General features: G+C 47.8%; 2 protein-coding genes across 2 annotated transcripts in view; one reads left to right on the forward strand and one right to left on the reverse strand.

Moving 5' to 3' along the window:
• The window catches only part of DNAH1 (dynein axonemal heavy chain 1), a 117,822-nt gene that overhangs the window by 25,440 nt on the left and 66,321 nt on the right, over positions 1–26,061 (reverse strand). Inside the window, exons 48-56 of the mRNA XM_077823430.1 lie at positions 25,057–25,253; positions 24,093–24,228; positions 23,146–23,354; positions 22,298–22,469; positions 21,698–21,889; positions 20,231–20,341; positions 12,387–12,572; positions 4,390–4,581; positions 2,957–3,124 (exon numbers count right to left, since the gene is read on the reverse strand). Of these exons, the coding sequence (XP_077679556.1) occupies positions 2,957–3,124; positions 4,390–4,581; positions 12,387–12,572; positions 20,231–20,341; positions 21,698–21,889; positions 22,298–22,469; positions 23,146–23,354; positions 24,093–24,228; positions 25,057–25,253 (1,563 nt within the window). The remainder of the gene's footprint in view (positions 1–2,956; positions 3,125–4,389; positions 4,582–12,386; positions 12,573–20,230; positions 20,342–21,697; positions 21,890–22,297; positions 22,470–23,145; positions 23,355–24,092; positions 24,229–25,056; positions 25,254–26,061) is intronic.
• Positions 6,150–9,729, forward strand: LOC144267408 (HAUS augmin-like complex subunit 3). The gene is made up of 4 exons (XM_077821363.1): positions 6,150–7,433; positions 7,647–8,083; positions 9,016–9,232; positions 9,514–9,729. The coding sequence occupies exons 1-4, from the start codon at positions 6,150–6,152 to the stop codon at positions 9,727–9,729; spliced, it is 2,154 nt and encodes a 717-aa protein (XP_077677489.1).

Raw genomic sequence — 26,061 nt, forward strand, 5'->3', positions numbered from 1 at the left:
ACTGCCTTGGCCAAGCCACTTGGGCTAATAGGGTGTTTAATGTTAAGAACATACTTTAGTGTTTAGGCACCCAAATAAACAGCCTGAGGTTCAAAGATGCTGAGCATTCCCAGGTCCCTCTGAAACCACTGGGGGAAAGAGCTGGGGGCCCAATATCTTTCAGGGGCAGGTCTACCAATATTAACCCCTGGCTGGTAGAGCCTGATTTGCTGTTAGTAGTAGCAGCCACAGACATGAGTTAAGCACTGTTACTTATGTTACTCCTCCCCTCCCCCGAAATCCTGACTCTACAGAGAAAACAGACTGTACATAATGGTGACAAATGAATGTTTGGGGAGCTCTAACCAGGAAATGCAGCACCAAGACCTCTCCAATAAGGTGCTTGAAAAGATAATATTCCATAGGAACTAAAATAATAATAATACAATGGTAGCACTTTCCATGTTCAAAACACTACACAAATATCAACTAATTACTCCTCAAACTCCCCTAAAGACAGGTGAGTATTATCATCCATTGATATATAGGGAAACGGAAGCAGATACATGGTGATTTACCCAAGCTCACGAAAGAGCTGCTGTCTGAGCCAGGATTAGAATGAAAGAATAATCCCCAATCCCAGTGTAGCCCCCTAGACCACAATTGTCTCTAAACCACAAACTACATTTTACCTTCTGAACCAAAAATCCAATGACAAATATGGCATCTAAACTTTCCCCCGGATCACACCAGGGCCCTGTGACCTTACCCCTTCCAGAGTGCATGTGCTGAGGAGGGGAAGGTAAGCCCTCTGTGGGCACAGAGCGGTGTCTGCCTCGCCACCAAACGCAATAGTCTAAACCCACATCAACTCTTTACCCCTGAAAAAAGCCACCAGCTGGTTCTTACAGCTAGAGGGAGACGTGGGCCAGCTCCTCAGCTGCTGTAAATCAGAGTTACACCAGCTGAGGATCCAGCTCAGATGCTCTTGGATCACTGCTTGACAACCTCCAAAGGGGTGGAACTTGTTGTAATGGGATGGGGGGTGGGGGGAATTTCTGGAGTAACTTCTCAAACTCTCCAGTTGGCCTGGGCATGTAATGATTTTGACAAGCAAATGAAAGATCGCTGGTGTTCTTCGCTTCCATCACTGTAAAGGATGGAGGAATAGATTTTATGCTGGGATGTGATGATTTTATAACTTTTTTTCAATTCCCATCCAACTGCCTGCTCAGTCTCCAGATGGCTACTGCAGTCCACAAGCCAAGTAGTAAAGCAGGATTCAGGGACTAGCTCCTCCATGGGTGTAAATCAGCATTGCTCTGATTTCAGTGGAGCTATGTTGATTGATACCCCTGTCCCTGGGTTGCATTCCCCTTCCTCCCTGCCCCCCCCCAGTACAGAGCATTAAGTTAAAATTCATAGATTCATAGATATTAAGGTCAGAAGGGACCATTATGATCATCTAGTCCGACCTCCTGTACAACGCAGGCCACAGAATCTCACCCACCCACTTCTGCGAAAAACCTCTCACCAATGTCTGAGCTATTGAAGTCCTCAAATCGTGGTTTAAAGACTTCAAGGAGCAGAGACTCCTCCAGCAAGTGACCCGTGCCCCATGCTATAGAGGAAGACGAAAAACCTCCAGGGCCTCTTCCAATCTGCCCTGGAAGAAAATTCCTTCCCGACCCCAAATATGGCAATCAGCTAAACCCTGAGCATATGGGCAAGATTCACCAGCCAGATACCCAGGAAAGAATTTTCTATAGTAACTCAGAACCCACCCCATCTAACATCCCATCACAGGCCATTGGGCCTATTTACCATGAATATTTAAAGATCAATTAATTGCCAAAATCATGTTATCCCATCGCCCCATCTCCTCCATAAACTTATCGAGTCTAATCTTAAAGCCAGATCAGTCTTTTGGCCGCACTGCTTCCCTTGGAAGGCTATTCCAAAACTTCACTCCTCTGATGGTTAGAAACCTTTGTCTAATTTCAAGTCTAAACTTCCCGATGACCAGTTTATATCCATTTGTTCTTGTGTCCACATTGGTACTGAGCTCAAATAATCCCTCTGATATATTTAGAGAGAGCAATCATATCTCCCCTCAACCCTCTTTTGGTTAAGCTAAACAAGCCAAGTTCCTTGAGTCTCCTTTCATAAGACAGGTTTTCCATTCCTCGGATCATCCTAGTAGCCGTTCTCTGTACCTGTTCCAGTTTGAATTTATCCTTCTTAAACATGGGAGACCATGCACATAGTATTCCAGGTGAGGTCTCACCAGGGCCTTGTATAACGGTACTAACACCTCCTTATCTCTACTGGAAATACCTCGCCTGATGCATCCCAAGACCATATTAGCTTTTTTCACGGCCATATCACATTGCCGGCTCATAGTCATCCTATACAAGTGGGACGTGGGGGAGCTCCTTTACATACGGTTTATACTGGTCAAAGTATTAGTTTTGGGAATGTTTGGGATAAAGGATTTTGCTGGGATTGCTGTATTCCTCCAGAGGGACTGTTCTGGGCTGACATTTCATACCTGGTTCCCCGCGCTTGGGCTCAGACTCTTTGGTAAAGCCATGCTGTGCCAGGAAGTTTGTTCTGTTCATTTTTAAATACTCTTTGGTCTCTCCCATGTGGCTGGCAGTTTTCACTACCTCCCACTAGAAAGGGCTGTAAGTCTCATTCACTTTAATGGAAAAGCTACACCCCTGAACAATGCAGACTTACTGACCTAAACGCTGATGTAGACAGTGCTATGTTGATGAGAGGGCTTCTCCCGTCAACACAGCTACCACCTCTTAGGGAGGTGGAGTACCTTCCCACATCAGCATAAGTAGCATCTTCACTACACTCTACAGCAGCACAGCTGCATAGGTGCAGCACTGTAAATGTAGGCAAGCCCTTGTTCCAGGCTCACCAGGTGCCATGTACCCTGTATGTCACACACAAGCAATGCTCTTACCCGCTTTGGTTCCACTCCTTTGGCCACAAAGTGGTATTTGTGCATGGCCCGCACCCACTGGCAGATGGAGGTGCAGGCTTTGGACACTTTGGCTATAGCTGCTGGTTGAAACTCCTCATTGTCAATATACGGCTGGATGTTTTTAATCACTGTATCTGCAATGTTGTCCTGGAAGGAATGATGGGGAGAGGGGTGAAAGATGGTGAGCAAAGGGCTGAGAGTAGTAGGGGTCAAGTGGGAGATCCCGCAGTGATACAGTGAAGGGCTTAGAGTGCTATGGGAATGACAGTGTGAAATCCCATGCTGCTGTTGTGTGGAACAGTGTGTGTGCTGCCCCTCTTTCCATGCTGGTGCCCTTCCCTCGCTGGTTTTTGGGACAAAGGTGAATCAGTCTCTGTTTATTTATTCCCTCTGATTGTCTTTGTGGCTGTAGAAAAACACTCTTGTGGTTAAGCAGGTTTTTGTAGAACAGGAAAATCTGGCTAAAATAACTGTGTTTCTCTTTATTTTTGTGTTATCCTAGTCCCCGTCACAAGCCCTGTAAGTGAACGTCTTTCCTTGCTATGTCGGGTACTAAATGCAGGCCAGTTCAAACAGGGCTGCAAGCATCTCCCATATCCTCAGACACAGTCCTCACTGACCTTTTTTCAGCCTCTAACTCCCCCATTCCTGCCAGACCACAGTGAGGGCTACAGTTATCCTCCCACCAGGAGGGGGAACACTTGGACTCCTATTTTGTCACTGCTGCTGACTGAACCAGCTAACCAGAGACCTGGGGGTAGTGAGCAGATAATCATCCTCCTGCTAGATCCCAAGAAAGCTATGGAATCTCAGTTCCACTTGCAATGTAGTGAGAGATCCAAGACTGCTTGTGAGCCTGGATTTCCCAAGCACTGCACCCACTGGGCTCTGGGCTGGACAGTTATGTTTCTGTGTTGCTGACACTTAAGAGCTTTACAAAATAAATTGTTGCAGCACAGAGGCATGATGGCTCCTTGTTCATCTCCTGGTGCAAGACTAGGAAACCACCTTTCTAGAACTGCAGTTCTGTGTGCTCCAACGCTGCTCCTGAGCAAGGCAAGGAGAGAATCAGAAGGGGAAATTTATTATGTATTTAATAATTTCTTGTTGCTCAAGGTGGTCAGACAACAAAACCACGCAAGAACCACTGACGATCTAGCAAAAGTGAATCCCCACCCTAGGCCATGTACCCTAGCATTCCCTTCACACTCCTTAAAATTTACTTCCCTTAGTGGCTTCTGAGTTGAAAGTTGGCTCCAATGATCTGTTTCTGACATAATACCATCACCCATAACATCAGCTCATTACCTGTAGGCCTAACACATCACCTCTCACTTTTGGGGCACTCAAGGGTGGTCAGATCCCTGACTTCCAATAGCACGACTATCCCCCCTTCTTCTGCCATTACTTACCTTATCATATTTAAACAGGCTTTCCAGGAACTTCCCTGGGTCCTGAAGAAGACCCTTGCCCGGCTCCCAGTAGTCATCCACCTTAGAGCCTGGCTTGTCTCCAGCCACTTTCTTGGGCTTGATTCCTTTCATAATACAGACAGCTTCAATCACCATCTTCACCCCAACGGGAGGCCTCTGCATAGCTCGCACCTAGAAAAAATAAGTGTCCCTGTAAGATGGGGAGTGGGTCAGCACAGCCCTTAACCTGATTTTCGGCACTGCATATTGGCAACTATTGCATGCCAAAAATAGATTGTGCTGACACCACACAAGGGCTGAGCAATTGAGCACTAGGAGCTTTAACTCTGTCTCCTTGTTTGTAGGCCTCAAAAGGTGGTCTCTGTTTATATGGTCCCTGTGTTTGCAGAAGGGTCTTCTTCGCAGGGGTGGTGATGGGCAGCAGGGGCTGTCTCTTCATGGCACCAATGTGGAGATGTAACTCCTTCCCTTAGCACTAGGAACAGCAGTTTGCCCAGTCCAGCTATTGACGCAGGGAGGGGACTGAATCCTGTATTATTATCAAATACTATCCAAAGTGGAATTTCTTACCACGACCTTCCATACAGTGCACGTAGAGGGGTGGAGCAACTTGCCCAAGGCCACAGAGTCAGTCAGTGGCACAGCCAGGAACCATATCCAGGGAAACACCAAGTCCTCTGTTCAGATTGCCAGACACCACTTCCCCCATGATGGTGAACTCTACAATGTCCCTTTTAATCTGCGTTTGCTGAGCCCAACAGTGTAAGAGCTGATTGTCTCTATTTGGCAGGATTCTCTGTTTCATTGCTATAGCCATTCCCCCAGCTTAAGATCTCTCACTCACATGCTAACTTGTGTTTAACATACAAGCAGATTTTATGCATACTGCTTATTCATTCACTCTGTAAAATAGCAATGTGAGGCACATTATATCACTAGCTAGTGATCTCAGTGGTGTGTGATATAACCTAACTACTGCCTATACCTAATCAGAACCTTAGCATGCATGTTATGATTTCCTACCCCTATGTAATTATCCCTCCTTTTTGTTAAGGCTACACAGTCTGTCTTACAGGGTTTGGGGTTTCTGCTTTGTCATTCTTTCAGTGCTAAGGCCACGGGCAAAATTATTACTGAATACAGTGATTGGTGAAGCATCTCACCTGAGCCAGCAGGCGTGGCTTCTGATCCAGGAGGGGGTGGGAGTGGGGTCCTCATGGCTACAGGTGAAATCAGCATGATTGATGAGGAAAAACTCATTTAAGTGAGGCCCTCAAGTGCTGTGCTGATTTTAGGGGGCTGGTAGATTTGAGTGGGAAGGATAGTGCTGGTGAGTACCAGGAGCCTGCCCTTGATCCTTTGGGATGGATGTCTCTCCAGTTTCCTTAGGGCTGTAAATGCTACTGCATGGTAGCTATATGATCTGCCTTCATTAGAAACCACGCAGACCTAGTGTGTTCAGATAGGTTCAGCCAATAGGCCTGAGACAATGGGCAGTGAGGGTGGCTTCACTGCTTGACTCCCTGAGAGATGTGGGTTTTCCTATTGATCTCTTGCTGCCCTGGGGGTTGGGTTTGCTGGAAGGTGTGTCCTGAACTCAGTGCTTTGTCTTCCAAACTGAAGAAGAGACTGATTGGAGTCCTTCCTGGAGCTGGAGCCAGAGAGTTTAGCACAGATGATGGCTGCTGAACAGAGCTGTGGGAGTGTTGTGCCTTTGTTGGGGGGGAAATAACAGAAATATGCCATGTCTTTTGTTTTCTTCAGCATTAACCACTCTTGCCATGTTTACCCGGAGACGCTCCAGAGGCTTCTTACTGGACACGGTCAATAGAGGGGCAGAGTTTGTGGAGACCCTGAAGACTGTCTACCCCAAGGCTGATGCCCTTCATGAGAAGGACTTTGACTGGCTCTTTGACTGTCCCAAGACGGAGCAGTTCCTCGAGTGGTTCTGTAACACAGTGGGGGAGGAGAATGTACTGAGTCCTGGGGAAGTGGAAGCCTATCAGGCCCTGCTCAGTTCAGGGAAGCCTATTCTGGAAGGTGAAGCCCTAGAGCAGGTGCTGCAAACCTGCTGCCAATGCCCGCAGTTGAAGGGTGCCATGTCAGAGGATGAGGCTCTGCCCCTGGAGGCACTGGAGCGAGAGGCACAGGCATTGCATAGCCATAGTGCCTGCCAGCTGCGACGGCGCAACAAGCTCCAGATCCACGTGGCTAGCCTGAAGCAGCAGCTGTGCCACTTGGCAGACAAGGAAAGGAAGGTGGGCAGGGTGCTGAGAAAGGCCCAGCTGGACTTGGAGATGGAGAACTCTCAAACCAACAGTGTTCTGAGCCAGGTCTGCAAGGCAGCAAATCAGCTTGCAGAGTGGTACAGGGAAGCTGGGAATGGGAGGCTTCTGGTGCTGATGTCTGAGGCAGATCTGGGCCACTACATGGAGCTGGAGGAGCTGGCTACAAGGGCTTTAGTGGCGTTCATCCAGAAGGCACTGCCAGGCACCACCCAGGCTCCAGATGCTGAGGGGGCAGGCTTACAGGGAGTGAAGAGACAGAGCAGCCCCCAAGCAAAGCTGGACACTCAGGCCCCGGCAGGTTTAGCTCAGACTGTGCTGCCAGGGAACACTGGGAGTCTCAATGAGTGTGTGGCAGATCCCAAAGTGGGTGTAGAGACCCAGGAGGAGCTGGTCAGGGAGACAGTGGCAGGGCTCCCCCAGAAATCCTTGCCAGAAGAGGACAATGGCCCCAAAGCAGAGGCTGTGGTTGTGGAAGCCCTATATGGTCAGGACAGCTGCCAGGAAATGGTGAAGGGACTAGCAGAAGCTGCCCACGTAATGTTATCGGCGAGCATGGAGGGTCCTAAAGCCAAGCTCCTAGAGAGCCTAGGCAGCTACCAGGAGGAGCTGGAGCGCATGGCACTGGCTTACATCTGCAGCCAGAAAGAGCTAATCATCACCTCAGCAGAAGTTGACGGTATCTGGGCTGGACTGCAGTGGGGAGAGAGGGCCCTGAAGAGCAGCAAAGAGAACAAGGTAGGGGTCTGCTCCCCTCTCTCTGCTCCCGTCCTCTACCCTTCCAGTAGCACTGGCACATGGGCCATGGGAAAGCTTCTGATTTAGGTGTGGGTAGGAGCCAGTATATATTACAAGGGAAGATAAAACTCTGTCCAGGGCTGCTTTTGCAGAGTGCAGGAAGACCTTTCATATCTGTGAGTGCATGTCTCTTGGTTGTGCTCTGCTTTGCAGGTGGTGGAGGATGAGCTCAGCCTTCGCATAGCCACCTTCCAGGAGCAGCTGTGCGCCCTCCAAAGTGACATAGACCAGACCCAAACCCAACACCTTATGCCCCTCCTTCAGGCCACTGCTCGCCTCCTTCACTTGCCTGTCCTGCAAGCAGAGCTCGATGGGGAAGCAGTTCACCTTGGGTACACCACCCTGAAGCAGGAAGAGATTGCAGGGCAGCTGATGGCCCAGCACAGCCGCCTGGAGCTGCTGGGACTACAGCTGAAGCTGGAGAAGCAGCAGCAGCAGCAGGTGGGGACCTGTCTGGAAGAGATGGTAGCTGTCCTGCAGGAAGCCAGTGCCAATCTTCAAAGGCGGCTCGCCTGCTTTGAGGATTCCAGCCTGTACATCAAGATCTGTCCACGCATTCTGATAGATCCCAGTGATGTCACCACCATACGGTAAAGATGGCTCTGCCTTGGAGCTGGGGAGGAGGTGTGATGCCCATCAGTGGGGGAGTAAGTCATAAATTATTAGAGACCTGGAGATGCTGCCATATGAAGAGATCTTTAGAAAAGAGAGGAGAAGAGGAGGTCTGATGGATCCAAAATAATGAATAGTCTATAAAAGGCAAATCTATTGCTTCCTTCTACCCCCTCATAATACAAGGGGAAGGGCCAGAAACTGGGTGGTGATAAGCTCCCTGTTTGACTTATCAGTCTTACAAAATGAAACTGTTCCTCTGCAGGTTTGCACCAAAAATTGTCTAGCGCCAACGATGCAGACATTTCTGCCAGATGGATGCAGAGCTGGGGGCATGGGGAGGAGCATGGACCTTCCACACCCATCTCCCTCCTTATGCATCAATAAAGGCATGCGTTCAGCCAAAGAGAGGGCATGCCCCAGCCAGAAGGTAGTACAGCTATTTGGAACACCTTTGCCAACACAGAAACTTCCTCTGTGGGCAGAACCTGGTAATGGACAGTTGAAGTTTCTATGAAGCACCGGGTTTGGACTACTGTTGGCAAGGAGACAATGGAATGGACTGATCATGGTTCCAATCCAGTCTGGCAATCCCTAGATGTGTGCCTGATTTGCTTTCGTGGGCATTGAGAGATTGCACGTCCCCATTGAGATGAATGGGTGTAGTTCACTCGGAGCCACTATCTTCTCTGCCTAGAGGTTCAGGCAGACCCTACTGCATCTGGGCACTTTCCTATTCACAACTGTTAGAGCTAGTCACACTCTCTTTAAATGAAGGCTTAAATTCTGCAAAATCTGATGGGCTTCCAGAGATGTGGGGGTGCTAGCTCCATCCAGTCCCCAAGGGAATCATTGCTCCTTAGCTCTGGCTGGTGCCCTCACTCTTGTGTTGTCTTTTCCCCTCTCTCAGGCTCTGGGAGATGCTGGAGAAGCAGGGCCAGGAGAAGGAACTCTTCCGCACCTATGAGACGCTGGCAAGCCGTGGCTCGCGCCTGCGCCAGGAGCAGAAGATGCTGGAAGTGCAGCTTGCAGTGTCCCCAGCCCAGCTCCCCATGCTGGAGTCTGATAATGAGATGCTCTATAAGATAATGTATAGTGACTCCAACCAACTACTGCTGAATGCCCAGGTGTGCAAGGATCCCCAACCCCTGGGGTGGTGTCATCTTCACATGGCCTCTCTGGTGGCCTTCTAAAATCATGTGACCTTGCCAGCCAATCAGCAGCCATGGGTCATGTTGCAGAGGCATCTGTATTTTGCTTGTAGCATCCCCTTTAGATTAGAGTATCCTGATAGGCTGGTGTGGAGCTGCTTTCTCCTGCCGCTCCATGATTCATTACTGTAGCAGGAGGAAGATTTTCCTTTCCTACACTTCCACAACACAGTTGGGTTTTTCCTCTTTCCCTGCAGGAGCTGGCTGAGCCTATTGAGCAACTCTATGCCACACAGGCCAAACTCTATCAGATGCTGATGGACCTCCTGAGTGACCTGAAGGCCAAACGGAAATCCCTGCAGACCCACTTCCAGCAGATGGAGCGCAATCTCTACGTTCACTTCTTCCATGATGCCAACCGGCTGAGGGAGGTGGTGCAGCAGCTGGAGAAACAGGCCTTGGCCTTCTCCTAGGGCTCAGCAATGGAACAACCCCACCCAGCACCCAAGAGAGCAGGTTGAGGAGATTTTTGCTGCCTGTTCTGGAAGCGTTTGCCCCAAAGGGTGGAGAATCACAGAGATCCTTGCTATGCTGATAAGTTACATATTACTTTGTCCTGTTCTCCTCCTCACAGCAAAAAGATCAAATTTCACATGGGGCTAGTACTTGGGGTTTACACTAGGGTGGAAACCTGCCCCAACCATGTATAAAATCTGTCACACTGAGGTTGGGTGGGTTTCTCATGGTGCACAGGCCACTGGAGAGAAGTTAACATTCTTCCATGATTCACAGTGGGGAAACCTCACAGAAGAACTCTGCATTATGCCCATGAAGGCTGAGGGGTCAGGAGGGGAGTGCACTGAGCGGGCAGACCAGGAGAAGGGTGGGTGCCTGGAATTCTCTGCTCCTCTCGCAGTGCAATGGGCTACAGCTGGCTGGAAGGATTGTGTGAGTGGGGCAGCAGTGGACAGGTAAAAAATAAAAGCATGTTTCATGGTATTTTCCTAAGGAGATATTGATTCATAATCATGGGGAAGGGGTGTGTATCTGTCTGTCCTTCCTGGTTTTGTCTGTCTCCTCTCCCCTGCTGCTCTAAACCTGTGAAGGAAATGGGGAGCAGGGGTTTCAAGGTGCGCTTGTTTCCCTTTGTTTCCCAAGGCCATCTGCTAAAGACCTTTTTCCTGTACTGCTCCAGAGCTGAAATGTGTGGCTTAGTTCGGAGCTTTGACGGTGGGCTTGCTTGGCACACTCACCTACTGAAATCAGGAATGGGCCTCCTTTCTCCATGGTTAACTCTAAAGTAAAGACACTTATTGAATTACGTTAAACCATGTTAATTCTGGTCACTTCCTCCTTTTTAAAAAGGATATTTAGTGTCCAGCTTCTCAAGCCTGCATCTACTTTGAAGTCCTCTCTGGCCAGAAAAGAGAGCTCCTGTAGCAGCAGTGCAAGCTACATTATGCTGCCCTGCTATTAAACCTCCAAACCTGATCTGACTGGCCTATTATACCATGACGCTGTGGACAGTTGGCAGCTGGTCACAATAACACATCATCCCTGGTGTCCTATAGACAGCCTAAAAATACTGAAGGCAGACCAGCTAGCTGCATGTACCAGCTAGGAGTGAGAGGCCTGTGACCAAAGCTGCTGTTTAATAGTCTGCATCTAGACTGTGAAGTGATTGGACTGTTTAGGAGCCAGCTGTCCCTGCTGAGATAAGACCACTTAGGTGTGTACAGATAGCCAAACCTATATGACTGTTCATCCCTTGCCTTAGGGGGTTAGGGGCTGCTGCTTTTGATGATGGTTAGAGATATCAGGGGTGGTCAAGATAATACTTAGTCCTGCCATGAGTGCAGGGGACTGGACTAGATGACCTCTCAAGGTCCCTTCCAGTCCTATAATTCTATGTGGATGCTGGTCCAGTTCCTAATGTCATTAGCTCACTTAGATCCATTTTGCAAAGCCACTAAAATGCTTTCACCTGGTAGCCAACTCTTTGATCACTGTTTGCCTGGGCTGGTTTTGAAACGGTGACTTCAGTGTGACTGCTCCAAATCCCATTAAGGCCCTACCAAATTCACGGCCCTGAAAAACACGTCACAGACTATGAAATCTGGTCTCCCCCTGCAAAATCTGGTCTTTTGTGTGCTTTTACCCTATGCTATACAGATTTAACAGAAGAGACCAGCATTTTTCAAATTGGGGGTCCTGACCCAAAAGGGAGTTGTGGGGGCGGGGGGGGTGGGTCACAAGGTTACTTTAGGTTGGGTTGTGGTATTGCCACCCTCACTTCTGCAGAGTTGGGTGGCTGGAGAGCAGAGTAGCAGTGCAGAAGTAAGGGTCGAAATATTTTCCATACCACTCTTACTTCTGCGCTCCTGCCTTCAGAGTTGGGTGGCCAGGGAGTAGCAGTTGCTGACTGAAGGCCCAGCTCTGCATGCAGTAGTGCAGAAGGGTGGTCAATACCATACCAGGCCATCCTTACTTCTGTGCTGCTGCTGGTGGTGGCTCTGCCTTCAGAGCTGAGCTCCTGGCCAGCAGCCTCCACTCTCTGGCCAGCAGCAGCGCAGAAATAAGGATAGCAGTACCACAACTCCCCCTACAATAACCTTGCGACCCGCCCACAACTCCTTTTTGGGTCAGGACCCCTGCAATTACAACACTGTGAAATTTCAGATTTAAATAGCTGAAGTCATTTAATTTATGATTTTTAAAGTCCTACCACAGTGAAATTAACCAAAATGGACCATGAATTTGGTAGGGCCCTACCCACTGTTATTCCTCTGGCTCATCTTGTCTAAAGATGTGGATTCACATTAGTAAACATTACTGTGAAGCAGCTTGGTGTCTCAGCAAGGTAAGGCTCTAAAAAATGTAATTTACGTTTTTTAAAGGACCGGGAATCCTGAATGCTAGAACCCAGTCATGGCTTCAGAAAGGAGATTGGCTGGGGAAACTGCAGATTTGTGCATATGTATAGATTCTCCTGCTGGTATCCTTTACAGCTACGATGCAGCCTTGCTCCATAGCACAGTGCCTAGGGGCACTCATTGACACAGCGATTCAGAGAGGGCTGCACAAGAAAGACATACTCACGAAAAGCATTAATCCCTCCACCTTCTATTACCTCCGTGACATCATTTTTGTTAAGATTTCTTAGGCTGGCTAGAGCAGCATCCAGTGCAGGGAGAGCTTCGGCCAGGTCCTTCTGGGCATCGTCTGCAATGGCCTGGGCTGTCTGAGCTTTCACTTTGGCTTTCATCTCTTCAGCCCGCACAGCATTTCGCGTCTCCTCTGCCACGGCCGTGTCCACCTGCAGTGCCAGACACAGACTCAGAACAAGAGCACCATTTTCCAAAGGCCTGAGCCGATGCACCTGTGCTGCTCAGCTCAGGGCCTTGGTTTCATTGACAACATCCAGCGTTTCCCACTACTGTGTGTGTGTGTGTGTGTGTGTGTGAGAGAGAGAGAGTTATTGATGCCTGATGAAATCTGCACAGGGTACAAGATGCGTTCTCCTACTCGAGCATCACAGACTCATACTGGAATCCGAAGGCAAGCATGGGAGTCTATTCTAGTTTGTGCATTGCTGGTAGCAGTACAGATTTTTCAGCTGACATTTATGTCACTGCTCTGTTGATGGATGAGCCGGAAGAGACTCCAGCTCCGTCTCCCATAGCTGTGTTTGCTCTGCAGGCGTAAACTGCAGTAAATGCTTATTTTTGGCAGCACAGTGAGCAGACATGAATTGCGACACACCTAAGTGACAGCTCTGAGTAACAAGGCACTTCTTTTTTAAGTCCCTTTTCTGATTGTACCTAGGCTTTTTAATAGCTTCAGTCTTGCGTGGTTTAAAAAAACACTTGGGAAATGCAATGGAAGCAGGGGCTTTCTTATGAGTGGATCAATTAAAGGAAGAGGTGTGGGGAAAATAAATAGATTGAAAATGACTGTCACACAGGGCCACGATAGATCTAGGCTTGTTTGCAAACTTGAGCAGCTTATTATGTGTGATCAGGCTGATTTACCATATCTTGCTGGGTATAGCCTTAGGGTATGTCTACACTACGAAATTAGGTCGAATTTATAGAAGTCGGTTTTTTAGAAATCGGTTTTATATATTCAAGTGTGTGTCCCCTCACAGAAAATGCTTTAAGTGCATTAACTTGGCGGAGTGCTTCCACAGTACTGAGGCTAGAGTCGACTTCCGGAGCATTGCACTGTGGGTAGCTATCCCACAGTTCCTGCAGTCTCCGCTGCCCACTGGAATTCTGGGTTGAGATACCAATGCCTGATGGGGCTAAAACATTGTCACTGGTGGTTCTGGGTACATATCGTCAGGCCCCCGTTCCCTCCCTCCCTCTGTGAAAGCAAGGGCAGACCATCGTTTCGCGCCTTTTTTCCTGAGTTACCTGTGCAGACGCCATATCACGGCAAGCATGGAGCCCGCTCAGTTCAGTCACCGTATGTCTCCTGGGTGCTGGACGCGGTACTGTATTGCTACACAGTAGCAGCAACCCATTGCCTTGTGGCAGCAGATGGTGCAATAGGACTGGTAGCCATCATCGTCATGTCCGAGGTGCTCCTGGCCACGTTGGCCAGGAGCGCCTGGGCAGACATGGGCGCAGGGACTAAATTTGGAGTGACTTGACCAGGTCATTCTCTTTAGTCCTGCAGTCAGTCCTATTGAACCATCTTATGGTGAGCAGGCAGGCGATAAGCATTGCTAGCAGTCGTACTGTACCATCTTCTGCCAGGCAGGCAAGAGATGAGGATGGCTAGCAGTCTTACTGCACTGTCTTCTGCCGAGCAGTCATGAGATGTGGATGGCTTGCAGTCCTTCTGCACTGTCTGCTGCTAGCCAAAGATGTAAAAGATAGATGGAGTGGACCAAAACAAGAAATAGACCAGATTTGTTTTGTACTCATTTGCTTCCTCCCCTCCCCCATCTAGGGGACTCATTCCTCTAGGTCACACTGAAGTCACTCACAGAGAAGGTGCAGCGAGGTAAATCTAGCCATGTATCAGAGACCAGACTAATCTCTTTGTTCCAATAAGAACAATAACTTAGGTGCACCATTTCTTATTGGAACCCTCCGTGAAGTCCTGCCTGAAATACTCCTTGATGTAAAGCCACCCTCCTTTGTTGATTTTAGCTCCCTGAAGCCAAACCTGTAAGTCATGTCATCAGTCGCCCCTCCCTCCGTCAGAACAACGGCAGACAATCGTTCTGCGCCTTTTTTCTGTGCGGACGCCATACCAAGGCAAGCATGGAGGCCACTCAGCTCACTTTGGCAATTAAGAGCACATTAAACACCACACGCATTATCCAGCAGTATATGCAGCACCAGAATCTGGCAGAGAGATACCGGGCGAGGAGGCGATGTCAGCGCGGTCACGTGAGTGATCAGGACATGGACACAGATTTCTCTGAAAGCATGGGCCCTGCCAATGCATGCATCATGGTGCTAATGGGGCAGGTTCATGCTGCGGAAGGCCGATTCTGGGCTCAGGAAACAAGCACAGACTGGTGGGACCGCATAGTGTTGCAGGTCTGGGACGATTCCCAGTGGCTGCGAAACTTTCGCATGCGTAAGGGCACTTTCATGGAACTTTGTGACTTGCTTTCCCCTGCCCTGAAGCGCATGAATACCAAGATGAGAGCAGCCCTCACAGTTCAGAAGCGAGTGGCGATAGCCCTGTGGAAGCTTGCAATGCCAGACAGCTACCGGTCAGTTGGAAATCAATTTGGAGTGGGCAAATCTACTGTGGGGGCTGCTGTGTTGCAAGTAGCCCACACCATCAAAGATCTGCTGATATCAAGGGCAGTGACCCTGGGAAATGTGCAGGTCATAGTGGATGGCTTTGCTGCAATAGGATTCCCTAAATGTGGTGGGGCCATAGACAGAACCCATATCCCTATCTTGGCACCGGAGCACCAAGCCGGCGAGTACATAAACTGCAAGGGGTACTTTTCAATAGTGCTGCAAACTCTGGTGGATCATAAGGGACGTTTCACCAACATCAACTGGGATGGCCGGGAAAGGTACATGATGCTCGCATCTTCAGGAACTCTGGTCTGTTTCAAAAGCTGCAGGAAGGGACTTTATTCCCAGACCAGAAAATAACTGTTGGGGATGTTGAAATGCCTATAGTTATCCTTGGGGACCCAGCCTACCCCTTAATGCCATGGCTCATGAAGCCATACACAGGCAGCCTGGACAGTAGTCAGGAGCTGTTCAACTACAGGCTGAGCAAGTGCAGAATGGTGGTAGAATGTGCATTTGGATGTTTAAAGGCGCACTGGCGCAGTTTACTGACTCGCTTAGACCTCAGCAAAACCAATATTCCCACTGTTATTACTGCTTGCTGTGCGCTCCACAATATCTGTGAGAGTAAGGGGGAGACGTTTATGGCGGGGTGGGAGGTTGAGGCAAATCGCCTGGCTGCTGGTTACGCGCAGCCAGACACCAGGGCAGTTAGAAGAGTACAGGAGGGGGTACGCATCAGGGAAGCTTTGAAAACCAGTTTCATGACTGGCCAGGCTACGGTGTGAAAGTTCTGTTTGTTTCTCCTTGATGAAACCCCCGCCCCTTGTTTCACTCTACTTCCCTGTAAGCTAACCACCCTCCCCTCCTCCCTTCGATCACCGCTTGCAGAGGCAATAAAGTCATTGTTGCTTCACATTCATGCATTCTTTATTCATTCATCACACAAATAGGGGGATGACTACCAAGGTAGCCCAGGAGGGGTGGTAGAGGAGGGAAGAAAAATGCCACACAGCACTTCAAAAGTTTACAACTTTAAAATTTATGGAATGCCAGCCTTCTGTTTTTTGGGCAATCCTCTGTGGTGGAGTGGCTGGTTGGCCGGAGGCCCCCACACTGCGTTCTTGGGTGTCTTGGGGAGGAGGGCGGTTGATTACACAGGGGCTGTAGTGGCAGTCTGTGCTCCAGTTGCCTTTGCTGCAGCTCAGCCATACACTGGAGCATACTGGTTTGGTCCTCCAGCAGCCTCAGCATTGAATCCTGCCTCCTCTCATCACGCTGCCACCACATTTGAGCTTCAGCCCTGTCTTCAGCCCGCCACTTACTCTCTTCAGCCCGCCACCTCTTCTCCCGGTCATTTTGTGCTTTCCTGCACTCTGACATTATTTGCCTCCACGCATTCGTCTGTGCCCTGTCAGTGTGGGAGGACAGCATGAGCTCAGAGAATATTTCATCACGAGTGCGTTTTTTTTCTTTCTAATCTTCACTAGCCTCTGGGAAGGAGAAGATCCTGTGATCATTGAAACACATGCAGCTGGTGGAGGAAAAAAAAAGGGACAGCGGTATTTAAAAAGACACATTTTATAAAACAGTGGCTACACTCTTTCAGGGTAAACCTTGCTGTTAACATTACATACATAGCACATGTGCTTTCGTTACAAGGTCACATTTTGCCTCCCCCCACCGCGTGGCTACCCCCTCAACCCTCCGCCCTCCCTGTGGCTAACAGTGGGGAACTTTTCTGTTCAGCCATAGGCAAACAGCCCAGCAGGAACGGGCTCCTCTGAGTGTCCCCTGAAGAAAAGCACCCTATTTCAACCAGGTGACCATGAATGATATCTCACTCTCCTGAGGATAACACAGAGAGATAAAGAACGGATGTTGTTTGAACGCCAGCAAACATACACTGCAATGCTTTGTTGTACAATGATTCCCGAGTACGTGTTACTGGCCTGGAGTGGTAAAGTGTCCTACCATGGAGGATGCAATAAGGCTGCCCTCCCCAGAAACCTTTTGCAAAGGCTTTGGGAGTACATCCAGGAGAGCTGCAAATTCCAGGGCAAATTAATCCTTTCACATGCTTGCTTTTAAACCATGTATAGTATTTTAAAAGGTACACTCACCAGAGGTCCCTTCTCCGCCTGTCAGGTCCAGGAGGCAGCCTTGGGTGGGTTCGAGGGGTACTGGCTCCAGGTCCAGGGTGAGAAACAGTCCCTGGCTGTCGGGAAAACTGGTTTCTCCGCTTGCTTGCTGTGAGCTATCTACAACCTCATCATCATCATCATCATCTTCTTCGTCCCCAAAACCTGCTTCCATGTTGCCTCCATCTCCATTGAAGGAGTCAAACAACATGGCTAGGGTAGTGGTGGCTGAACCCCCTAAAATGGCATGCAGCTCATCATAGAAGTGGCATGTTTGGGGCTCTGACCCAGAGCGGCCATTCGCCTCTCTGGTTTTCTGGTAGGCTTGCCTCAGCTCCTTAAGTTTCACGCGGCACTGCTTCGGATCCCTGTTATGGCCTCTGTCCTTCATGCCCTGGGAGATTTTGACAAAGGTTTTGGCATTTCGAAAACTGGAACGGAGTTCTGATAGCACGGATTCCTCTCCCCATACAGCGATCAGATCCCGTACCTCCCTTTCAGTCCATGCTGGAGCTCTTTTGCGATTCTGGGACTCCATCATGGTCACCTCTGCTGATGAGCTCTGCATGGTCACCTGCAGCTTGCCACGCTGGCCAAACAGGAAATGAGATTCAAAAGTTCGCGGTTCTTTTCCTGTCTACCTGGTCAGTGCATCTGAGTTGAGAGTGCTGTCCAGAGCAGTCACAATGGAGCACTCTGGGATAGCTCCCGGAGGCCAATACCGTCGAATTGTGTCCACAGTACCCCAAATTCGACCCGGCAAGGCCGATTTAAGCGCTAATCCACTTGTCAGGGGTGGAGTAAGGAAATCGATTTTAAGAGCCCTTTAAGTCGAAATAAAGGGCTTCATCGTGTGGACGGGTGCAGGTTTACATCGATTTAACACTGCTAAATTCGACCTAAAGTCCTAGTGTAGACCAGGGCTTAGACAAAATGGGACACAGCCACTTGAGGAGCACCTGTCTCTCTCAAAGAAAAGTAGAGCCACAATTACAGAGCTCAGCATCAATACCAGGTCTCCAGCAGAGGGCAATCGTGAGTTTCAAGGCTCCTAACTGTAAAGTGCCTGGCTCAGCATGGTATTGGTTACACATGGTCCTGATAAAAAACACTTTATATGCTCTATACCAAGTACTTGGGGATGCATTGATAGAATGCTCATATGGCTGACTGTGCCTGACAATACATATTCAAATAATAAAGGATGTTTTTAAAAGGAACAAAAAGAATCCTGCTACTGGTATTGGATCATTGCTAGATAGAAATGGGTGAATTATCAATAATGCAGAAAAGGCAGAAATATTCAATTAATATTTCTATCTATATTTTGGGGAAAACGGATGGTGCAGTCTCATCATATGATGATAACACTCTTTCCATTCACTAGTAGCTCTGGAGGCTATTAAACAGAACCTACTAAAGATCAACATTTTTAAATCAGCAGGTCCAGATAACTTGTATCTAAAAAAGAGCTGATTGAGGAGCTCCCTGGACCATTAATGTTGATTTTTAGTAAATCCTGGAGCACTGGGGGATTTCCAGAAGACTGGAAGAAAGCAAATATTGTACCAATTTTTAAAAAGGATAAACAGGACGACCCAGGTAATTATACGCCTGTAAGCCTGACATTGATCCCAGGCAAAATAATGAAGTGGCTGATACAAGACTCAATTAACAATGAACTAAAGGAGAGTAATATAATTAATGCAAATTAACAGGAGTTTATGGAAAATAGATCCTGTCAAATTAACTTTATCTTTTTTTGATGAGATTAGAAGTTTGGTTGAGAAAAGTAACAGTATTGATGTAATATACTTAGTCTTCTGTATGGTGTTTGACTTGGTACTGCATGACATTTTGATTAAAAAACTAGAATGATACAAAATTAATACGGCACACATTAAATGGATTAAAAACTGGCGAACTGATAGGTCTCAAAATGTAACTGTAAATGGGAAACAGGCATCGACAGGTCTGTTTCTAATGGGGTCCCACAGGGATCAGTTCTTGGCCCTATGATGTTTAACTTTTTTATCAATGACCTGGAAGAAAACATAATATCATACTGATAAAGTTTGCAGATGATAAAAATAGGGAAAGTATGAAATAGTGAAGAGGACAGGTCACTGATCCAGAGAGCTCTAGCTTGCCAGGGTACAAACAAACAATATGCATTTTAATACAGCTAAATGTAAATGTATACATCTAGGAACAAAGACTGTAGGCCATATTTACAGGATGGCAGATTCTATCATGGGAAGCAGTGACTCTGAAAAAGATTTGGGGGTTACAGTGGATAATCAGCTGAACATGAGCTCCCTCTATGATGCTGTGGTCAAAAGAGTTAATGTGATTCTGGGATGCATAAACAGGGGACTCTCAAGTAGGAGTAGAGAGGTCATTTTACCTCTGTATTTGGCACTGGTGTGACTGCTGCTGAAATATTGTATCAGTTCTGGTGCCCACAATTCAAGAAGGCTGTTGATAAATTGGAGAGGGATCAGAGAAGAGCCACAAGAAAGCTTAAAGCAGGAGTGGCCAACCTGAGCCTGAGGAGGAGCCAGAATTTACCAATGTGCGTTGCCAAAGGGCCACAGTAATACGTCTGCAGCCCCTCATCAACTCCCCCCAACCCCGCTCCCAGTGCCTCCTGCCCACCAGCAGCCCTGCCGATCAGCGCCTCCCCCTCCCTCCCTGCACCTCCTGATCAGCTGTTGTGTGGCGTGCAGGAGGCTGGGGGGGGAGGGGGAGGGAAGGGGAGGAGCGAGGGCATGACAGGCTCAGGGGACGAGGTGGGAAGGGGTGGAGGGGGGCAGGGCCTGTGGCAGAGCCAGGGGTTGAGGAGTGAACACCCCCCAGCATATTGGAAAGTTGGCGCCTGTAGCCCCAGCCCCGGAGTCGGTGCCTATTCAAGGAGCCGCGTATTAACGTCAATTATACCATGTTATAGGGAGTGGAGAGGGAGAAAGGAGAATAATCTGTTTCTAAAGTGTAAAATACCCCACCTAACTTTTCCTGTGTCCTCTGCACCATTTGCTGGGGGAAAGGCTGTGTCTCTGTACCTTTATTTGTTCCATGGTTGCCAGTGTGTCTTTGGCTGCTTCTGCCAGAAGGGGACGTGCTGATTCTAGCTCTTCCTGCATCTTTGCTACATCTTCTGCTGTTCGCAGTAGCTAGAGGAAGCGAGAGCGATTCAGTCCCTCAGGTACCGTGTTCAGTGAACGCCAAGGTAATATGATGCCATAGCATTTGAGAAGGTGAAGTGAAGGTCAGGAATATTGCCCCCAGGGATGGAATTGGCTGCATGGTGTCTGACAATGAGTGGGTGCTTGCAGAGGGCTCGCGAATGCCCTTTTAAATTAATATAATTGTGAAATAACTTCACAGTATCTGATGGATGGGTCACGTTTTCAGCTCTAGGCACCTAGTGCTGCCTGCAAAATGGGTGCGCTCCTGTTGCACATATTCACATCTGTGTGAAGCTGGGAACATTTGTGTGAGCAACTGTCTGTTGCACAGGTACACAACTTATGTGAAAGAGCCCTTATGAAAATTTGGCAAAACACACCTTGCAAGCAGTATTGCTCTCGGGAGCAGAAGCAATGAACTGAAGCTGTGGTCGGGGGTGTTTCTAGTCCTAATGCTGATCCTATTTTCAAGCCTACAGGACAAGCGTGTGCTCGTGAAAGCTCAGAATCTGCTCCAGGATTGTATAAAGTTTATACACACAGTGGTAGGGTGGGAGGACACAGTGTTAGATACTAGCTACCCCAAACAGCTGCACAGGGAGTGAATGGGAAAGGAAAGCCCCTTTTATGTTCTTTTGCCCTTTCCACACAAAGTGAGCACAGCCAGAATGGATGTGCTTGCACTCCGCACGAGCAAGATAAGGGCACCCACGGTGCTAAACACCCCCAAAGGGGTTACATGGCCAGGGGAGAACACACCAGATGTTAGCAAAGGTTTAGTAGTTGCCACATCTACATACAGTCCTCCCAGCAACAGTGGAGGCTGCTTTCCTCTCTAGGCAGAATGCCTCTGGCAGCTACTGCCCATGTGCTGCACAGCCATGACCCCAGTAATATGGCTCTGGGTTCTCAAAAGGCACATTTGTGGCTCACGGTCATTCAAGTTCTGTTTTCAGTCCAGGTAATTCGGAACAACTCTAAGCCTTAACACATGCGCTTGTATGCATCCTAGATGGGTCACTGGCAGATGGGATTGAACCCAGGGGCCTCTGGATCTAAAAACATGAACCCCTACTACCCGAGCTGAAGGACAAGCTTAGTGGCTGTAGCAGGCTCATATAACCTCGATGGGGACTAGCCACTTGAGGAGGGGGGAAAAGCCCCACACTATATTAGCATGAGCTAGATGTAGATGTTTTCTCTCATTGCATAACTATGAGTAAATGGAAGTGCAGCAGCTTGCAGAGTAGGGGATATCGCTGCAGGATCTTTAGCTGTAAACAGTACACCAATTAAATAGATGACAGGAGCCCAAAGCTCCCCTGATTCTGAGGAACCAACCTTGTCCAAGCCACTCTTCATCCTCTTCTTCGCTGTGTTCAGCTCCTGTTTCTTTTTCCCGATCAGGGCTGTGAAGATGCTAAGGAGCTCCAGGTAACTCTTGGGAGTGACATAATTGTGTCTGGCCAACTCCGCCAGGTACACTTTGCACTTCACTGCTACGCTCTGGTGGATCGCTACACACACTTGAATCTACAAGGAGCAGGAAAAGACAACCAATCTATTGGGAGCGTCCTATATAGGGTATATGCACCAGCAAAATTGAAGTAAGTGGCACGAGACTTGGAGAGGAGCACAGAAGTAGCCAAACTACTATTCCCTTACATACAATTGGGCTACAATGAGAGAGAAAGGCTAAGCAGTCCCATCTGAATGCCAAGATAGCATATAAGTATAAGAAAAGGAAAGGAGACGACCATCTCAAACTGTAACAAAGTTAGTTCCTAATTTCACTCAGACCACCAGAAAATATTTCTCCATGACAAGGTAAATAAGGACTTTTTACATGCGTCCTGCATCACTTGCGTCTAACAATCATCCAGCACAAATACGTGTTGAATACACAGGACCCCTGCCTTATATTTTAAGGATGTCACTTACCATTCCGTCTATAACTTCAGAGGTGGCTTCAAGGTCTGGGATCTCTTGCAAAAAGGAAGATGCAACGCACTGCAGGGCTTCTGCAGGCCACTCATTAAACCAGTCAATAGTACAGCAGTTCACTAGAGAGGGGAACTGTCTCAGCCGTGCACGGAAGACCTCTCCAATAGGGCTAGGCAGCAAGGATTGGGTTGAGGGTAAGAGAATGGAGAACGGCACATTATAATAGCTTCCAAAGAGTCGTGAAATACCGACTCTCACTTAACGCATACTATACACCAACAGCATAAGGAGGAGGTGAGGCAGTTAGTAAGGAGTATATTACAGGATGAATCGTGAGGGGAGAAAGGAAGGAGGAGTGAGATCACTCTATACAGTGCTCTACGGTTACTACTGACCCCTTGGCAGGAATCGCAATAGTGATAGGTATCTCTTTGGAAGGTTTAAGGTATGTATTCAGGGATATCCACCTCCTTTGATTGTCAGAGAGTACAGGAATATTCAGTTTATAAGATGGTATCTGAGAAGTAAAACTGACGTTAAGTCTATCTGGAGCAAGTTATTGTAGCGTTTGTTTCACCAGGCCCCAATCCTGCAATCCTTACCATGGGCGCAGTACCTTACTCCTCAAGTAGCCCCACTGAAATCAATGGATAAAGTACTACTTATGTGAGTAGGTGTGGCGGAACTGAGCCCCAAATGCATTAGTGTGTTATTTAGAGACATTATTACCATGAACAAATGGGTTAATTGTGCACTAGTTGAGAGGACGCCTTGTGCTTAGTCTAGGCAGCTCTATGGTCCAACATCATTTCATGATTTGACCCACAGGCTAGGAGGGCTCATACCTCATGCAAAGGACCATATGGATATTACTGCGAACTAGTCCTGTGTATGCTGCCATCAGGTTAGCCTTGGTGGGCTGCTGCCCTAGGTCCTGAACGATTGGCTTCATAGTAGTCATGATCTGATCTTGCTCATCTGGGGCATACAGATTGGGGATGTCTCCGGAGTTCAACACATTGTTGATATCCTCCAGGAAAGACTCACTTTTAATCTAGGTGGAAAAATAAAAATAGTGGTAATAACAGAGCTGGTTCTCCAGATGTCATATAAACCACAACCCCAAATATCTCAGCTTCCATGATAGGAGATCCCTTGTAAAGCTGACTGGCTTCCAGTGGAGTGTGCTATGATGCTTGGCACGTATCAACATTTACAAAACAATGTTCAACCATTTCCTGAGGACACAGAACCATTTCGCAGAGCTCACAATCCATGGTGAAATTCTGAAATATGACCTTGTTATTATTAAACTATAGTTTAAAGAAATGGGCCAATGTTTTCAAATTTGGATCCCCAAAGTTAGGCACCTAAATCCACATTTAGCTACCTAAACAGAAGTAATCTCATGTTGCTCAGCACCTTTGAACATCAATTCCCAGTGAAGTGTCTAAATATGGCTAGAAACCTAACTTCAAGCACCCAGGTATGAAAACAGACCCAGCTTTTTAGTTACCCCACAAGTGGAACCCACTGACATCAAAGAGAATTCCACAGCTGCAGAATCAGCCCTGGCATGTATTGAACCCGAGAGTCTCTCTGGAAACAACTATTCCAATTTTCATTTCCTGTGATGACATCAAAGAAGACTGGTGGGATGCTGAAGAAAAGAAGGATATGATTGGCTCAAAGTGAAGTCATGTATTTAAAATTCGAGGAGAATTTCCCAGGAACTAGTGCTGAGAGGCATGCCTGTTTTTTCAGCCATTCCACTCTGATAACACTCTGGTACCTGTGAGTCTGTGAATAGAAAGGTAATGGGCAGTCTCTGCAGGCCAGCCTTCAGCATGATCTTCTTGACATCTTCTCGCCACTCTGCCATCCCATAGTTTTTGGAAAGTTCAATCTGGAAACATTCATAATCGGCCCTAGAGGGGAGAGAGACTCAAAGTAAAAATCATGCTCTAAACAGGACTCCGCTTCTTTTATAAGAGACTCCAGACACTCCAGGATTTTTTGTATGTGAAATGAACATATTGCATATGTTTTCTTACACCTCCTCATGATGAGCATGTTGCTATCCTTATGCACATTTCACTAGGAGCATGGTACTGTAGTGCAATCAGAGATAAACGAAAGGGAGGGTTGGAATAAAATCTGCATTTACCCCGCAAAAGGATTAGTCCATTTTCCTTAGAAACACTGTGTGTATTTTTGTAGAGCTGTTCTCTATATTCATCAGTCCCCAGGACCCTTTCCCCCCGAAGTTTACACCTCTCTGCTATCAAGATACATACCTCCCAGCCCCTGGCTCTGGACGATGGCTTGGCATTGTTTTCACACCCTGCCAATACCACGCCTTACTAAGGGGTTACTACTTTGTAACTCATGCTATTGCTTTCCTGCTGTCCAGAGCTCCTGCTGGCATGGGAGAGAGACCAGTGTGTGTATCTCATACTGTTGTGTAGAGCACACCACTAGGCCGCTGGTCTGGGCTGGATTAGTCTTGGGTGTTTTCTCATGGGACAGAATGGGAGGTGTTGAGAGCTAGCACTACCATAGCGGCTATGGTATTAATTAACAGACTGTAAAAAGAAAAGGAGGACTTGTGGCACCTTAGAGACTAACAAATTTATTTGAGCATAAGCTTTTGTGAGCTACAGCTCACTTCATCGGATGCATTCATATGAGATTCATAGAAAGGCAGCCCTGGCACATCTGCTCGGTGCTGGCCATACAGAAGTCTTTTTTCTTACATGTGAGATGCCAGCCTGGTGAGAGACTCCCTTCCACTTCCTCCAACACCCAAGAGGAGAGCATTCCCCAGTGCCTGGCGCAGGATCCGGCTGATCCGGCAGATGTGCTGCATAGCATCCATAAAGAGCACCAGCTTCATCTTGGTGGTGTTGATCTGATTGTACTCGTCCATGTACTCCTCTATCACACGCATAAGCTGCAGGCAAACAGAGACAGATAAGAACAGGAACATGGCAAGCGCAGCAGCTTCCCAGAGGCAATCCAAGGGAAAGACCAGCCTCTCATGGCAGAAATCATCCTTGAGAACCACATGTAGGTAGAAATAACGTACACCTGATGTGGTGCTCACTCCAAGAAGGGGCCACCAGCACTACATCTGATCATCTCCTGCTGACTAGGCCACGGAGTGGTCTATTAGGGGCCACGTGGGTCTCATTCTCTGGACTCAAGATGGAAAGAGAGAAATGAACCAGAAAAAGACTCACCCGAATCCACCCCTTCAGAAAAGAGGAAATACTACATTGAGTTTAACCTCCCTAGCCAAAATGTCTCAGCCACATGATTATTTAAACAGTATCTTGTGCCAATTCCATCAGGGTCTTCTTCAACAGTGTTGCCCAGAGGTTAATGCAATGGACCAGGGGTTAATATTTTATGGGTTCTACTCTCAGTTCTGCCATCGATTCACAGTGGGAACTTGGGCAAGTAACTTAATCTCTTGGGCCCGGATTGAAATCAATGGAAATTAGAAGTCTAAATGCTTTTGTGGAAATTAGAAGTCTAAATGCTTAATCTCACTGTGTGTTTTGTCCATCCATAAAATGGGCATGGGTACATTTACCTACCAGAGAGGATGTTGTGAGGCTGAATTAATGAATGAATGTACTTCATTTAGCAATCATGAGATGAGAGGTGATGATATTATTATTTGTTTCTGGTAGCAAGTGCAAACTATATTGCTCATCATTAAAATCTTTATAATTTTACCTTTTGCTTATTAACAT

Source organism: Eretmochelys imbricata, chromosome 7, assembly GCF_965152235.1.
Source record: "Eretmochelys imbricata isolate rEreImb1 chromosome 7, rEreImb1.hap1, whole genome shotgun sequence".
Classification (NCBI taxonomy): Eukaryota; Metazoa; Chordata; order Testudines; family Cheloniidae; genus Eretmochelys; species Eretmochelys imbricata.